Source organism: Talpa occidentalis, unplaced genomic scaffold (assembly GCF_014898055.3).
Source record: "Talpa occidentalis isolate TD23 unplaced genomic scaffold, MPIMG_talOcc4v2.1 talOcc4.15, whole genome shotgun sequence".
Classification (NCBI taxonomy): Eukaryota; Metazoa; Chordata; class Mammalia; order Eulipotyphla; family Talpidae; genus Talpa; species Talpa occidentalis.
The window spans coordinates 10,718,835-10,735,514 of NW_023601543.1; the positions used below are offsets into that span (position 1 = coordinate 10,718,835).

Here is a 16,680-nt window from a genome sequence, read left to right on the forward strand (position 1 = left end):
ACACCCAGCAGGCCTGGTTGGTTGAAGCAGGCCCCAGAAAGTCTATCTTCCCACCAAGCCAGTTCCAGTTGTTTCCAGGTGGCATGTCGTCATTTCCCCAAGCATTGCAGTAACTAGTTGTGTCCTCAAGGACCTGCTATGTGCCAGGGACTGCTGCGCAGGTGGTACTTGAAATGCTCACAACCAGCCCGTGAGGTGTGGATTTGCATGTATACCTGGATTTGTGGAGACTGGCAATTGTTCAAGGTCACACAACTTGAAGAGGCAGAGCTGATGCTCCAACCCAAGTCGGTCCGATTTCTAGGGCCCACAGACCCATATCACGTGATCTTAGGACAGGAACAGTATGGCTTACAAGACAGGAAACACTGTCTTTTGTAGTAATCAGATCATGGCTAACATTTTTTTTTTTTTTTGCGGGACCCTCACCGGTGGCCAGGGATCGAACCGGCGCTGCAGAGGCTGTGGGCAGCCTCGCGACCCAGCGCTCAACTGCTGCGCCACCAGGGGAGGCCCCGTGGCTAGCATTTAATAGCACCTCATTAGGTGTTGCCCCCTGGCCCCCAGCACTTCTGTATTATGTAATCTGCATGTGAATTCTACCTGGCATTTTACAGGCCAGGAAACAAGTTCAGAGAGGTTAGGAAACTGGCCCGTGGTCTCAGCTAAGAAAGCAGCAGAATTTGAACCCAGACAGTTGAGCTTCAGAGCCCACCCTGTTAGTCACAGGTAGATAATATTCTTGATATTCTGATCCCCTTAATTATGACTGAGAAGTTTTCTTTGCTTAATTGTTGATAACTAGAAATTTCTCCTTCCTCCTGAGCCCCAGGGTATCAGAAGAACATATTCCACCCACACAAGTGCTTCTAATTACTTTACCCTGAGCAAGCCATTTCTTTATTGTGATGCTTCAGATCTTGTCCCTGCCCAGAGGATGCTCACCCTTCAGTGGCTATGCAGTCTCTGGAGCTATAGGCTCAAAGTAAGCCTAGGAGGGTGGTTAGGTCACCTAATTAGCTGTGTGACCTTAGGCAAAACTCTCAACCATTCTGAACTTCAGTTTTCTCATGTAGAAAGAGAAGGCGCTAGTGCAGTTGTTAGTGTTGGTTGAGGATGAATAGCTCAAGGGTGGAGGACAGGCCTCCAGTGGCCAGCAGGAACTGGAAGCCTGTTTCTGGGTGAGGAAGAGGGGAGGTGGTTTTCTGGGACTAGAACTAGGGGGAATGAGGGGCTGGTGACCGAGGGGATTTGAGGCAGCCGCTCTGCTGGTGCCTGCAGGCCATGCCAGTGTGGCTTTCCCTCAGGCCAGCTCTTCCACCATGGTGTGGGCTGGGGTTTGGCGGGTCCATTGGGATAGAAAGGCAAAGGGGGACAGATTGAGGGGGGAGAGGTGGTGGCAGTGATAGAGCACAAAATGGAGGGCAGACAGGAAGTTAGGGCGAAGGAGCTGAGGAACCTGGGCCGGTGGAGGGCACTGCAGAGGTGGGCGTGGGCTCTCGCTGGGGAGAAGGGATGAGCAGGTGCAGAAGTCCTCAGTGAAGGGGAGCGGCGCCCTCTCCATCCCAGGTTCATCCCCTATGGGCGCTTCCCCGCCACAGCCTCAGTATCCCAGGTGACTCAACTACCCACTCCACCCCTGCTTTTTTGAGCCCCCAGAAGATGATCAGATACTCATTGTTTTAAATGCTAATGACTCAAGGGACACACACACACACACACACACACACAGGGATGTTCCCCATTCAGAAAAAATGTTCTTGATTTTTGCTTTCTGCTGACAGGTTGATTGACCTCCAGCACCGTCCATGTTGGCAAGGGGTCTGCCCCTGTCCTTACTATCCTGGGGATGGCGCTCTCCTCCCTCTGCCTTTAGCTGAAATGCTTTCCTGGGCACCTGTTCCACCGGGCTAGAAGTGTAGTCTTGCACCAACCTCGGTGGTGGGGACAGGGCTGGAGAATCAAGCGCCAGGCCCAGTGGGTGGCAACGATGTGGAAGCTCCCACCTCCACCTCAACCCACACGTCCCCTAGCCAACTGAAGCGCATGGGCGGACCCAGCTTCCCAAATAAGCACCTCCACAAGGGGCACAAGATTCCCTTGAAGGCCAGAGGCTGGAGGAGCCGCAGCTGAAGACACAGCTGTGTTCAGCATGACCTGAGCCTCAGGGCCGGTGAATCAGCCAGGATTCCTTTCCCACTCCCACCACCCCGACCCAAGAGTATCTAATTGCCCTTTTCAAGGGCTGTGAACATCTGGGCAATGCTCTTGGGTAGAGTGGAGTTTTTAACTGGTTATGAGCACATGTTTTGTTTACAAGTCCTATGTTCCAAGGAGTTGAACTGAACTGAGGATGTCCCTGAAGGCAGGAGCAAAGTCACTCAGGTTCCCGGGCCAGCAGTAGGACCTTATAGCCATTCCACAGCACAGAATGAAGACAGGAGGCAAGTTATTTATATGCTGCTTTATTTCTGTAACGATACACTGAAACGTTAGATGATAATAGCTAATGACAAAATGGAGAAATGAGGATTCGCTTGGCTAACCACTCCTACGAGAATGTTAATACGTATTGTCATTACAGGTTACTCTGTATCATCTCATTAAACTATGTAAGATAACAATGTCGATAGAATACAGTAAGTAGGTGATCCTGCGTCTCGGGTAAGCACTAGGTGGTGCTCAGTCCCGCCTGTGATGAGGACAGTGGCCTCCCTACTTCCTCAGAGAGCCAGCTAGGCCCTTGAGGAACGGTCCTAAGAATCGTGAGAAGGGACTGGGCGGGCCTCTAGCACAGGGACGACGAGCAGACAACTACTATGTTACAAGGGGTTCAACTTGGCACTGTCTGGAAACGTCACGTCGGTGTCAATGACAGCCCTGGCGCCTACTCAGCGAGCCCTCTAGAGGGTGACTGGTTACTTCTGTAGGTGACTTTTAAAACTGCAGGAACGTCTGAGGGGACTAAAATATTTTCATGCAAGTCTCCAAACCCATAAACTATGTTGCTATTAGTTAAAACAAAAATATCATTAATTCAAAACAAAGAAAAAGAGACAGTTGGGTTAGTTTTGTTAGGCTTCCAGAAGGGTCGGCCGTGATGATGTTCCTCTGAAACAGGCTCGTTTTTCTCAGCTCCGCCTACACTTTGTCAATCACCTGCATGTTCCACCCAAAGCAGGAACGCTCAGAAAACACGCCACCCCGGGGAAATAAAATGTTAGTACAGGGACAGGTCAGTGGAGAACAACAGCTAAGTTCAAATGTTAATTTTCTGGAAGTTTGTGTTAGTCATTTGCAAGCGCAGAAGAACAGAAGGAAGGTTTTTGATAAGGAGGCTAAACCATGCATTTCCGAAAGTTCTTTCTGCTCACAAAACAAGGTGAGCAGCCGAGTTGGAGCAGCCGCTGCAACTCGTGGGTCCCAGCTGAGCCCCCAGGGGCATCTCAGCAGGGGCTGCGTCGCTTATGCTTCAGGCTTACATCACTAAGCGGCTACATGGTCAGCACTTTTCTGCTCTATGAGAAACATGCAGAAGTGTCAATCTATCTACGCACTGGTGGTTTAACTGCAGCGATCAAAAAATTAACTTCGCTGCCGTGTTGCTTTTTCTAAATGCTAATGCGATCACGGTGTGCCTTTATTCGAGCAATTCTGTAAAATGGAACAAAGACAGGAGGAGCAACTTGGAGGAGGTGGAAGCCACTCTTTCCCTAAGGATGGTGCAGGGCAGAGGGCAGGGGCACAAAGAACCAAACTGAGATTCCATCTTACAGGACAGGAGCCCCTGTCAGGTTACAGCTTTTTGGCACAGTCGGGGCAATAGACTTGCTCCTCGTGGAAAACGAAGCGCTTGTTGGCCAGATTCACGGAGCATTTTTTGCAGTGGAAGCAGTAGTCGTGCCAGGATTGTCCTTCATAGGCCACCACACTGGAGCCTTTACCAAACCCTGTGGAGAAAACAAAGAAAACAAAAGGGACAGCTGAGTGGACACCGGCGAGCGCCCCACCGCCGCCGCCGCCGCCAACCGGGCTGCTCGCAGCCAACAAGCACGCCCGGGCCGCGCCTGCCCGGCTCCCGGCCCCGCCCCCGCACCGTGCACGGGCCCCCGCGCCGCCGACGCCCTGCTCCAGCTCTCCAGGACCTGGGAAGATGCCGGAGTTCGTCCAAGGGCTCCCCTGATTTACAGGCCCCACGCTCCCGCGCCACCGCTCTCGCCCTGCGCCGCGCGCCGACCGCCCAGCATAACCGCTTGCTCTGATTTAGGTCAGGGCCATGGCATCAAAGTGGCCACCAGGAGGCAAACTTGGGCTGTTCGCGGGGTGTGCACTTACCGGGCCTCGAGGAGCTGCTAAGCTTCGATTTTTTCTATAAAGAACCACCACCCACGAGGGACAAGTCCTCTCTCCACCCGGATGCCTGCCCCGGAGGTTGGCGCTGGGAAACAGGGTGAGAGGCAAGCGTTTCCCGTGGCACACTGGGGGCTTCCTAGCTTTAGAGACTGGGTGGCTCACTCTTGACACAGTCCTTTTCCCTGAGGATGGCAAAAGTCTTCTCAAATGTACATTTCAAGGCTCCCCGGGGAGACGGGAAAAGTGGAGGTGGGGGAAGGACCCAGGGCACGTGGATCGCGGCGCGAGATGAGCAATGGAATGAGTGGCTTGGCTGCTGCTGGCAAGATCACCGCCCGCGGGCACCTCAGGCTAGCCTTCCGCTAGGGGGCGCTGTCCTCCCAGCTTGGGCCTCTCCGGCCCCCCCCACCCGCCCCCGCCCGCCCCGCGCCGCCTCCCCTCCCCACACCCCTCCCTCCCCGGCGCAGTGCCTGCCAGTCTCAGGCTGGTGAACTCCGGCAGCGACAGGAGTTAGTGAGCAGTTGTCAGCGAGTGTTCTGTGTTGCAGAGGCTAACCTGGCCTGGGGGGCGAATCCGAACTATTGAGGGGCCTTCGGGACCACCATGGTAGGGAGGAGGGCATTCTTTGGGGCCTTTGTGGATGAGACCGACGAGGTAGGAAAATGAGAGATGGTTACCATGCGCAAAACCTAGCCTGGCAGACTTAGCAAGGACTCTTTAGCCTACCAGTGATGGGGTTCTTGCATCCAGCACACTTCTTGGCCACAAAGTTCTTGTAGCAATCCACGCAGTAATACTGGTCCTCCACAGCGGTGAAACGCTGCCCAGCCAGCTTCTTAGAGCAGGTAACACACACAAAGCACTCCGCATGCCAGGGCTGATCCTGGTAAGTGATTCCTCCAGATGTGATGGCCTAGACCAGGGAGTGTAGCACCGGATTCAGATTCAACAACCGTTTTGTTGAATGCCTACTACGTGCCAGGCACTGTGCGGGGCGCTTTGGTATACAGTATCTCATTTAATCGCCACAACAGCCATGGGAGGCAGGTGCCGTTATTATCCCCGAGTTACAGATGAAGACACCGAGGCTCAGAAAAGGCGAGCTCAGGTGCTGACAACAGTGGGCCTCTAGAGCTGCAGTCAGCAAGCCTTCGGCCCACACACTGCTTCCTACTACCACAGTCTCCTCATCTGTAAAATGGGAATAATAATTCCCACGTCGCAGGGCTGTCGTGAGGATGGAATGGGATAGTGTGTGTGCAAGTGCTCTGCCCACTGTCAGAACGCTTCTGGAAACACGCAACTCCCTCGACAACATACCTTGTTGCACTTCACGCAGTGCTTCGCAAATTTGGCCTCGTGGCAAGTCACGCAGTAGAAGTCCTCCCCTTTCGGGAAGAAGCTTCCAGTCCCGATGACTTGCTTGCAGTGGCTGCAGATGAAGCAGTCTTTGTGCCAGATGGTCCCCTTGTACTCCACATTTTGATCTCCTGCAGGGGGGAAGCCATTGGATAGCCCCACTGACAGGGCCCTGCAGGGGGCTGCATCCACTCAGCTCCCCCTGGACCCTCCGGAGATGAGGAAATGCAGGCCCTGCAGTTACTGGCCTCACGCTTCCCAAGAACCTGCCCATGGGTGGGGGTGGGGGGCATTCTTGACCACGACCTTCTTGCTCTTGTGCCAACCCAGATGCTGTCAGGGGAGGGGCCCCAGCTGCAGTGCTTTAGGATCAGATGTCTGAGTCCCCACTCCCCCCATTGACCTGTGTGCCACTACCTGACCCCAAATGACACCCTAAGGAAGAAGCATGCTTAGTCACTTACTCTCCCCAAATGAGAAAGCGCTACATACTTTTCAGTTCTTTCTCTTGCCACAGACAGTTCTCTCCAGTGTTCTTTACTTCCGAGTGTATGCGTGTGTGCGAGCATATATGTGTACGCATATATACGTGGAGATATATGCGTGCATATATACGCTAAGCTACAAGCAGCCCCCTCCTCACCAGCCAGCCCACATCACTTCTGCCCTTAGGGCCTCCTCCCTGGCTGCCCCGGGGGAAGAGCGTTGGCAGTACCTGCCACGATGGGCTTCGAGCACCCCTTGCACGTGGGGGAATCATCCTTCGTAGCACACTTGTTGCACAGGATCTTGTACTCCTTGGCCACAAAGGTCTCATTGGCCAAGGGGCGACGGCACTTGGTGCAGTGGAAGCAGGTATCATGCCAGTGGCGAGTCTTATAGTTCACCTCCTGGGAAGGAAGCAGATCATGGGTCACCAGGAGTGACTCGGCGGCGGGGCCTTGCCATCAAGGTGAGCTGCCCGGGAGCTGACTGCCGAGGTGACACTTCGCGACCCTCCCCACGCCGTCCCAGGCGGGCGGTCTTGCCTGAGCCACATTCAGTGACAGACAATGAGGTGAGGAAGGGAGACTGGATTCTGGAAACACTGGAGAGCACAACCCAAGGAGACCCGAGGCCTGAGTGCACAGCCCCTCCACGTCCTGCCTCGCAGGCTAGGGACCCCGCAAGGTCCCTCCTCCCCACGGGCTGCGGGAAAGCCACCCTCGCGAGACAGGCCTGCCCCATCCCCATGCCAACCTCCCCTTACCTTGGAGTCCGCTCCGATGGGCTTGTGGCATTCCACGCAGGTGTTGGCACAGAACTTGTCGAAGCAATTCACGCAGTAGTGGTGACCCTCCTTGTGCACGTACTTCTTCCCCTGCAGGGCTGCCCTGCAGTAGTAGCACTCAAAACTCTCAGTCATGGTGCCTACCTTGTGGCTGGTGGGACCTGCGGGGGCAAGCAGGTGGGACAAATGACCGCGTGCAACTCCAGGACACTGGGTCACAGGGGCCTCCAAGGATGGCTGCCCCTAGGCTGGCAAGGCAGAGGCGCCACAGACCCTGCACTACAAGGAAGCCCCTGATGGAGCCTGGCGAGCCAATGGCCAGTCAGCCTCTGCGGACAGGGAGACGCCGCCGCTGGGCTGCCTCCCAGAGCACATGCCGTGGGGGCAGGGCTGGGGTTCTGGGAGGAGCTGGCCCTGGGGCAGTGATGTGAACGAGGCCAAGGCCATGATGGAGCATGCGAGAGAGAAGAAACAGTTTTACACAGCACAGCACACAACTTGGGGCCGCTCCTCCTGCTGTGGTGACTTGAAGGGAAGATGCTCTGCCAGGTCAGTGACAGGCTAGCTGGCCCGCACAGGATGGCCCTCGGAGCAGGGAGAAGCCTGTACCCTCTGCTTCAAGGGCTAAGTTTCAGAGAGTGAGCCAGAACCTCCCTGCCAGCTTCAGGCCCTTCCTCTGTACCTTGGCGGGGGAGGGTGGGGGGTGGTGAAGACAGCACCCTCGCTTTCCTCCTATCTAAAATTCAGCTCATTGGAATGAAAACTTACTGCTGCCAGGCATGCAGGCAATCCTTATTAATTTGTGTATGATGTTGGCCTTTACTTAAAATGTGACAGAACCTTTTTAAAATCCCTGAATGGATCCTAAAGAATTTTCTCCAAGACAGTGAGTGTTCTGACTTTTGAGGCCTCAGCGACCAAGCCATACAGGATGCATAAGATCGGCCTCCTCGATGGGATGGGTGCCGGCAAGTTCTGCAGCTGTGAGTTGTTTGTCACTCTAGTGTGGTTGGGTCGCATGCCAAGATCAGAATCCGCCCCCCCCCACCCTTGTTCAAGCAAGTGACAATCAACAGTCGGTGAAGTGTTACTATTTTGAACACTTGCTGCTTTAAATATGGCAATTTTCAAGTATGAGCTGGAAAAGAAATCCTTTAAGGGCCTCCCCGGTGGCGCAGCGGTTGAGCGCTGGGTTGCGAAGCTGCGCGCGGCCTCTGCGGCGCCGGTTCGATCCCCGGCTGCTCCCCGGCCACCAGAGGAGGGTCCCACATGGCGCGCAGACCTCTCCTGCCGCCCGCTGCTCCCCTCAGCAGTGTACTTCGGTCCTTCTGCCTGCTCTGCTCCCCGCTCTGGCTCTGGTGAATTCTCTCGCCCTCCCGCGCTTCTGACTGTACCCAGTGCATGTATAAACAAAACAAACAACAAACCAGCAAACAAATAAATAAAGCATGCCTCTATAAAAAAAAAAAAAAAAAAAAAAAAAAGTGCTCAGCTGATTATTCCGAGAACGCCTTCCACTGCCTTCATGGGAACAACGCCCCTTTCTTGCCCCCCATCCCAGAGTGTAGTCATGAGCTCTGCTAGCTCAATCCTGCTGCCAGAAAGGTACCAAAAGTGAGTTTCTATTCGCTCTCAGCTTCTTTAAACATATGCTCCCTCCCTGAAAAGGAAACTCGCACCCAGTAAATAAATACCAACTTCTTAATTTGCACAGGAAACATGAAAATTTAGATTGCTTTCTCCACCCACCCCCAAACATGGTTCAGTGCTAGAGAACACCCGGAGCGCCAGTAGGAAGAACCAGGGAAAAGGAGTAAGAGCAGCCCCATACTCACCGCAGCTCCTCCACCAGCTGAATGGCCCCAAGCTCCCGCTTCGGGTCCCATTCCCAGTTTCTTTTTTTTTATACAAACACATGTCCAAGTTGTTTGGATCCTGTTGCCAGAGGCAACCAAATAGCAAAGAGTGAGCTAAGGAAACCACACCCTGCATCACCGAACCCGCCTCCGTGAACTCTCACTCAGAACCAGGTCCCTTCCTGAAGCCAGCCTCCGAACAAAGGGAACCGGACCGCTGGCAAGCAGTATGTTCTGGGCCAGCCACAGCTCCTGTTCCTGCTGACACCCAGACAGACCCCCTCACCTCCAGATACCTGACCACAGCAGCCAAGAATGACGTTCGCGCGCAAAGGCAGCTGCTTTCCAGCTGTGTTACACAGAGTTCAGAGATTTATTGAGACCAGAGAACAATTCTTTCTGTCACTTCCCCCCCACCCCCCAAAGAAAACCAGGATGTTCCCTTGCATAATTAGATTAGCAACAAAAAAGTAGAGATGCAACGCAACATGGGTCTACCTCCTGGAACTCAGCACTGTTTGTGTAAGGCATCTCTAGCCTCCGTGTGGATGAAAAAAAAGGGCCAGTCCCACCACAGCACGTGAAAATCACTCTCCTTAATTCATTCTTGCTGGCCTTTCACATGTCGTATAAAATATTTGCCTTAGTAGCTTTACCACCCTGAATCTGTGCCCTCAACAAAGATTTACTTTTTTGTTAAGAGCTGAGTAGAGAAACCAAATAAATCTCCAGTAACAGTAAAAGCCAGAAAATTAAATTATCAGTGGCTCCTAAATGCCATTTGGCAGGAAATCAGAATTTGTAAGATTAGATAGCACTGGCTTCCTTCATGGCTAATAACTACAGCTGGTTTAGGCCTTTGGAAAGTAGCTTCTTGGACAACATTTTAAGTCCCTCATTCTTCCTTACCAAAAGTCAGTAATTAAAACTTAACTTTGGACCCTACTCATTTTAATATCTCTCTCCACTCTTGTCTTTCAAAGAAGAAATAGATTCCACATAATTCTGTATTAATATCATACAGAGTTCCGTATCAGCAGTCCTACTCCTTGTGGTATTTCTGAGTCCTAGGATTCCCGATGAAAAGTCTAGGTCAATTACAATGATATGTTAATTACAATACTGTCATACAAAAAAAAAAAAAAGATCACTACACTAGAAAACAGTGACCTCCATTCAGAGGTATTAGAGTAAAAGGAGAACTACCTGAGGCATCTTAACTGCTAAGTCTTTCCCACTTTAAAACCACATAAATTCAGTTACATCCCCCCCAAACAATCTTATTCATCGCTTACTCTCTTAATTCTAGGTTCACTCAGTTGCTAGGTATCCAGATGATGAAACAATCCCATGGACATGGAAGCAACAGAATGTGTTCAAAATGGAGTCAACAAAGTGGCTCTGGCTGCGAGCATTCCCACGATACAGGCTCTTCAGTCCAGCAAAAGAAGAGTAAATGAACCAGCCCTAAGCTAATGGCCCCACGAAGGGGAGTTCCACCTCGAGGAGTTTCAGAGTGTCAGCATTAGGTATTATTACTTTTTCTTTCTGTAGTATGAGGAATCCCAGGTCACCTTAAGCCCAAATAGTCTGTAACCAGACGGAGAAAGGGATTTCATAGGGCATATCCTTTATCCTTTCAAACTGATTTCCACAGGGAACTCAAGCCTGTCTCATGGGTATGGAAACACTTATTTGTTGAGATGGAATAGATACTTCTAGGAATGGTAGCTCTATTGCCTAATAAGTAGACAGGCTGGAAATTCTTAAAATATGTTAACAATGTCGATGTCAAATTCATGAACTTTAGTACTTTTTTTTGCAATAAATCCATTTAAGTGGAACTCTGGGCAACCTGAATTAGCTTATCCAACCTTACGATTATTTCGTCCAAAACTATTTCAAACCTCCAGGCAGCATGCTTAGAATGAAGTCTGAGTAATACATTCCTGCCTACGTGATCGTTACCGCGTCAAAACTGCAGAAAATATGGACAAAGTGTACAAAACAAAAATATTTTTTTACTATTTATCTTCAAAGAGGTTAACAACTCTAAGAAAACAGCTCATAAATGACAAACACTGAGACAGACAGGGCTTCCAAAAGGCAGCAAATGCCCTTACAAGAGTGTGAGCCGGTTTAAGCTTTGACTTCCCAGAAAGAAACTTTGCACTGGCCTTTTTTTCTGTGTTAGAAATGAGAATAGAAAAAAATGCAGATGGTATTTTACCTCTTCCTTGGCGTTCTCTTGGATCTTACTGAATTATATAGATTAGGGTATTCATCTCTTCGGGAAAGCCTTTTGACTTCCTCAGCAATTTCTAAGTTCATGAAACATCAAGTTTTTTAACCTTCCCAAACTTTCAGCTCTGTTTGCCTTGCTCTGTTGCTGTTACATACGATTGTTACATATGAAATACTAGACAGATGTCATTGCAACACTCACTACCCCCCCTGCCCTCCTGTCTTCATCCAGGACATGTTAGCCAAGTGTAGGTTGCTGACCAACTTGAAACTCATGGTGGGGCCCTCAACAAGGTTTCTCTATCACAGCAACGTTCACAAATACAAGAGATCCTTGAATAGCACTGTTTCATTATAATGATGTTTAACGTTGAAGAAGACGTTATTCAAGGACCTGGTTTTGTTACACGTCATTGTGCTTAAATTTGCAGTTTCCAAAAACTAGGAGCCCCTAGGACTTAATTCAGAGGCTTGTCTGCGAGAGTCACACAGTCAGTGCCTGTTGTTTAGGGGCAGCTCCTGAGAACCTAGCCAGTAGGCCTTTAGAGACTTAAGGGGTTAGAGTGCACTTAGAAATGTGACTCAGTGATCAAATTTTAGATATTTAATCTAAGATGGTAGCCTGACTTTCTTGCTATGCCTGTTTCAAAAGACCCATCATTCCTCACTTAATAAACAAGCTTCCTCTTTCAGAAAATTCCTGAACTACATCCAACAGGCTGAGAGGTGCCTATGTAAACGTCAGTATCTCAGTGAAAAGTTTTGCCTTACAAACTAATCAAGTACACATGAGTAATATAACATTGCAAGACGTTTTTCTTATAAACCTCTCATTAGAGAAGATTCAATTTGTATTTAATAGTCTTCCTTGAGTTTTAATGTGTATTTTCTCAGGTAGTTATTGCTCATGTTCATTTTCCCCTTTATACCCAATTGACTCCAAATAAGAAGCTTGAAGGAAAACGTGAATGACTAGCCTTTTTCTAACCCGGGTGGTATAACGTACAGTGTAAATGAACAGCAACCCAAATGGGGGGAAAACCTAGGTTATTTCTGCTCTGTTAATTGCTAAGTCCAACATACCAGTACATTAGTCACCCCCCCACACACAAATATTGGCTTCTAAAGAAAGGGTATATTGCTTTCGTGAGAACACTCAACAAATGGAATGAAGCCTGGGCCATGAATAGGAAGCTTGTGTGGCAGACATGCTAACGCATCTGGAGGTGTCGTCAGACATTTGGGAATAAATACCTAAATAGCTGCAGAGAGACGGAGTCCATGAGTCACAGCTGAAAAAGTAGCCTTTCACAGAATCTCATAGAAAATCAGCAATTATTTTCCCCATAAAAACAGAACACGAACAAAATGATTCTGTGTTATTAGCAACTTTACTCGTAAGCTACATGTAGGGAAAAAAATGGATAAATTTCTTTCTTGGTTAGTAGTAGACAGGTAACAAAGTTTTAGACTGTGTCTGCTATACTCTAAAGGGATTTACAGAGGGTTTGATAAAGATTATTAAAAGAAAAATTATGTGGCAATGAACTTCCACTCGACCAGGTTCAAATCTGATACTGTTCTGTCCATACACACAGCTTTTCTGAATGATGCACCTATTAGGTGACATGTTCCCTTTCTCCTATGGGGACAAGGACCTCGCAGCAACAGAACTTGTGTTTTTTTCTGTTTTTCCAGAACTGGCAAAATAGTGGGTGGTCATTTGGTAGTCATCAAATGTACAAAACATGCAGTTTCACCCTCAACCAAATGTCCTGACAACTATGTTTCAGTTATTTGAAGAAGTCTGTCCAGTTTGATTACTTCTCTCGGCCCACCATTTCATTTTCCATCCATGCCTCGATGTGTAGAGTACACATCAATGTGTACCCCACTGGGCAGTGGTTGGTATGGGGCATTCTTGGCTGTATAATATGGCAAGTGATCTGACTTCGTATAATATGGCAAGTGATCTGACTTCGTATAATATGGCAAGTGATCTGACTTCTGCCCCCCCCCCTCAACTGGAAGGGTCAAAGGGCACAGGAACTAAATCAACAGAAATTTTCAGGCTGCAAATGTTCAGCCACCAAAATATAAATTCTTGTCCTTTAAATGTCCTCTCTGCTATGTGGATGGTCACTGGAAACAGATTCTATCCCGATTGTCTCAGCCTCTATTTTGGCCACACAAAGCCGTGTGGATTTTCTTTACGTGAAAACGTCTCTTGCCTGCTTTCATAGACCTATACCAGTTGAAAATTGCCAATTAAAAAAAAAATCATCAAAAAGGTGTTGGTAATTTGTCCAACGTATCTGTAGCTTCCAGATTTATGTAAGCAAGAATAATGTGCGATTTAGAAGCCAAGGCTGGGTGTGCTACAGCTAGCTATGTGACCTTTGAAATATATTTCTTTATTCTGTCGCTTAGTAAAGCAAAAAAAAAAAAATGAGGAGTTACTCTATCAGTTGACATACAGGCAAGGAAGGCGCACTGGAACGACTGGTACAGGGCACAGTACACAGTATGCCAACACCCCGAGAATGTGGGTGTTGGCTAATTACCAACAACCTCAGGCCTGTGGTGCCATGTTTGTAAAATGGCTCCTGGGGGTAGAGGGAAGAAAGCAGACAGGTCTCGAACAGTTAGGCACAAGGAAGACATTGCATATTAATTCATTAAAGCAGGGAACTCCATTTCAGCCTATGGGTTCTAAAACCCCAACGACAAAGTCCTTAATGTATTCCTATTGTTCCATCAATAGGCAATTAAAAGTTTGCAAAACTAATTTTCCCCAAAGAATGCCACTGATAATTACTGTCCCACAATCTGAAAGCTGGAGACAGGACAAAGTGCCTGGTTTCTAAGGAAGGGACCGTTACTCAGGCACAGCTCAACAAAGCAACAGCAACATTCCTGGCTCCGGAGCAGCGACGGGCAGCAGGCTGGCTTCAGAGACCCGGGCCAGCTGGGGAAACTGCCCGCCTCCAGTCCCTCGGCCCTGAGCCGGAGGGTGTCTCGTCCATGGCCAAAAGGCCTCCTTAATGTCAGGTCACAAAACAAGAAGAAGCTTCTCGTGCTAATGAGGGTGTAGGGGGTTGGCAACTTTGCCCCCTTTTCTGGTAACAATAATTAATAACTTCCTCATCACATCAAAGACATCATAGGTGCTTGCGCAGGAAGACTAAAAACACCCCTCAGAGAAAGGGAAGATGTGGTCAGTCACTAGACTTTCTTACATGGTTCCCCCATCCAGCTCGTATTCACTGACCTTTTCCAAACACCTTAAATTCGATTAAAAGCCTTATCAAGATGAAGATTTAGATCTTAAAAAAAAAAGTTTAAAAAGTCTTCTTCCCTCACAGTTTCATAAGATGTCCTGAAAATGTAAAAGATAGCAAATTATGTTTAATGTTTAAAATGTGTCATTCAAACTGCTAATTGCCCTTGAGCAAGAACCACCTTTTGTCTTTGAAACAGCATTAGAAGGAAGGACAGAACAGAGACAAGACTAAAAACATTTCATCAAAAATTATCTTTTAGGCAAATGATGGGTTCATAGTCCTAACGAAACCATGTTCCATAGGAAGAAAAAGAAAATGAAGCTTTTACCTGAGGCTCTCTGGGAAGCCATGGCTCAGGGACCAAGTTCAGGAGCAGCACTTAGACCAGTCTTCCCTCCACCCCAGCTGATAAGGCTGTGGCTCATTTGTGAACATACATTTAAGGGGAAGCAGCTCACACAAAAATAACCGAGAGCAGATGGCCCACCCCTCCCCAGAGATCACAACCTTAATCCCACTAGAAAATTCTTAACCATTTTAGGTGATCCAAGGGAGAAGAATAGGACCCAGTAAAAATACCAAACACTACATATAAATACCTGTGTGGCTACTCAGCATCCAAATTAGCTCCACAGCCAAAGAGGCCACATAGAAAGTCATCTCTGTACCGGAATAAAATTTGGACTCAGATCTGGCTTAGCTTAAGGCTGAGCCGCCTTTAAGAATCCACTTTATGTGCCTAAAGAGCTTGTGTTGGGCCAGGGGAAGAATTCGTTTCTGGGCTGTTAATGTTGCCAGTGTAATTAAACGGGATTAGACACAGAACAGAGTGAGCAAGGGCATTATCTATTCCTCCTTGGAATGTACCAGAAAGCAGCAGAATACTGAAAAGAATGGTTCTAGTCACACATCCCCCTCCTGTCAGAAAAACGTGTGAATTCACCCGCTCTGTGCAGCAGGAAGATCCTGTGTCCCACCAACCTAAATCTCTTACTTCTCACCATCAGGGATAATAGTAAACACAAGAGTGAAAATGAAGGTGGCGCCCTAACAAGTTCTAAGGGCTCCAGGAGATCAGGGAGGACCGAGAGGAAAGTCTGAGAATGGCCTGTGCGCCCCTCCAGCTTCACTGGCCTCCTCGCCGTCCCCCGTGCCCTCAGATACATCCCCCCTGAGATTCCCTCGGCACAGTGCCTGCTGCCTTCCAGGCTCACTCCAGTCACCCTGTCAGCACCATCTGCTTCGACCACCCCACTGACCGTGGCAACCATGCGCCTGATACCCCTCTGCTTCACCCCATACAACTGGCTCCCCACAGTGCCCGGGGTGCTGTGGTCTCACTCCCCCTGTCACTCTGGCTCAGGCCTTGGGCTCTGTGCACCTCATCTGGGCGCCGTTCCTACCCCCAGCCCCAACCAGGCTGAAGGCCGGGGCGCAGCTGTGCTGGTCCTGTATTCCCAACACACAGTAGGCTTGCGATAAACGCTTCCTGGATAAATACCCACCTGAGCTTCACAATTCTTAAGTTCCTCCAACATGACATGAAAAATGATTCTGTCCAGAACTCCTAGCTAGCGGGAAAATGCCAACACAGACACATGTGCTGCCTCTGAAGGGCTGTCTACGCCTGCGCGAGCAGGGAAGGGACGCCGCGCCTTGCCCTCCACGCCTTGCACGCCTCTTTCGTGCCCAGGCCAGTTAAATGGCGGGGACACCGGCCACTGCAGTAATACCACACCCCTAACACAAACTTTTCAGCTAGAGGAGACGAGCTTATAGCGGATGATTAACCATGCTGAAGGTTAAATTTTAGACTGCAGCGTGACGTGTATTTTCAGGTAGAGCCGCAGTCTGCGGAAGGCCCTCGGGAGTGCGGTGAACACCGAGCTGCCGGGCCAAACGCCTCCCTTCAGGAAGTCACTTGAGGGGCCGTGTTAGAGCAAGCAGAACAGCCCCCTCAGCCGGCCGGTCATTTTGAAAAGTGACAACAGAATCTGGACAGACTTAGGTCTTAACGAAGTCAGCAAAACGATCATCCATCCACTTTGTCTGAAACAGAAGACAAAAACACCAAAATGGTGAACATGACCAGGCAACGGGCCCTCGGCAGCGGGAGCTGGGGGCTGGCGCGGCGCCCCAACAGCGGCCTTCGATGCACACCGCCTCCCAGAGCAGGTGCCCGCGCGGGCCTTTGTCCTCGAGTCCCAACCGACACCAGACAGGAGAGGCCCTCTTCTAGGTGAAAGCACAGTTTTCGATAAGAATAGCTGCTAACTCTGCCTTGTCCGGGGTCCCAGGTTCAGAGACCCCGAGG

The 16,680-nt window shown here is 49.6% G+C and overlaps 1 protein-coding gene across 5 annotated transcripts in view; it reads right to left on the bottom strand.

The window, feature by feature from the left end:
* Window positions 1–2,450: 2,450 nt before the first annotated feature.
* FHL1 (four and a half LIM domains 1) overlaps window positions 2,451–16,680 on the bottom strand; it is a 52,734-nt gene continuing 38,504 nt past the window's right edge. For 3 of the 5 annotated variants that reach the window (XM_037511882.2, XM_037511881.2, XM_054695540.1), the window contains exons 3-8: window positions 6,962–7,143; window positions 6,428–6,602; window positions 5,674–5,843; window positions 5,080–5,266; window positions 4,336–4,535; window positions 3,831–3,950 (exon numbers count right to left, since the gene is read on the bottom strand). In XM_037511882.2, the coding sequence (XP_037367779.1) occupies window positions 3,867–3,950; window positions 4,336–4,535; window positions 5,080–5,266; window positions 5,674–5,843; window positions 6,428–6,602; window positions 6,962–7,117 (972 nt within the window). In that variant the 5' untranslated portion in view covers window positions 7,118–7,143 and the 3' untranslated portion in view covers window positions 3,831–3,866. Of the gene's footprint in view, window positions 3,951–4,335; window positions 4,536–5,079; window positions 5,267–5,673; window positions 5,844–6,427; window positions 6,603–6,961; window positions 7,144–16,680 lie in introns of all 5 variants that reach the window. The other 2 variants (XM_037511883.2, XM_054695541.1) reach the window with 2 other exon arrangements.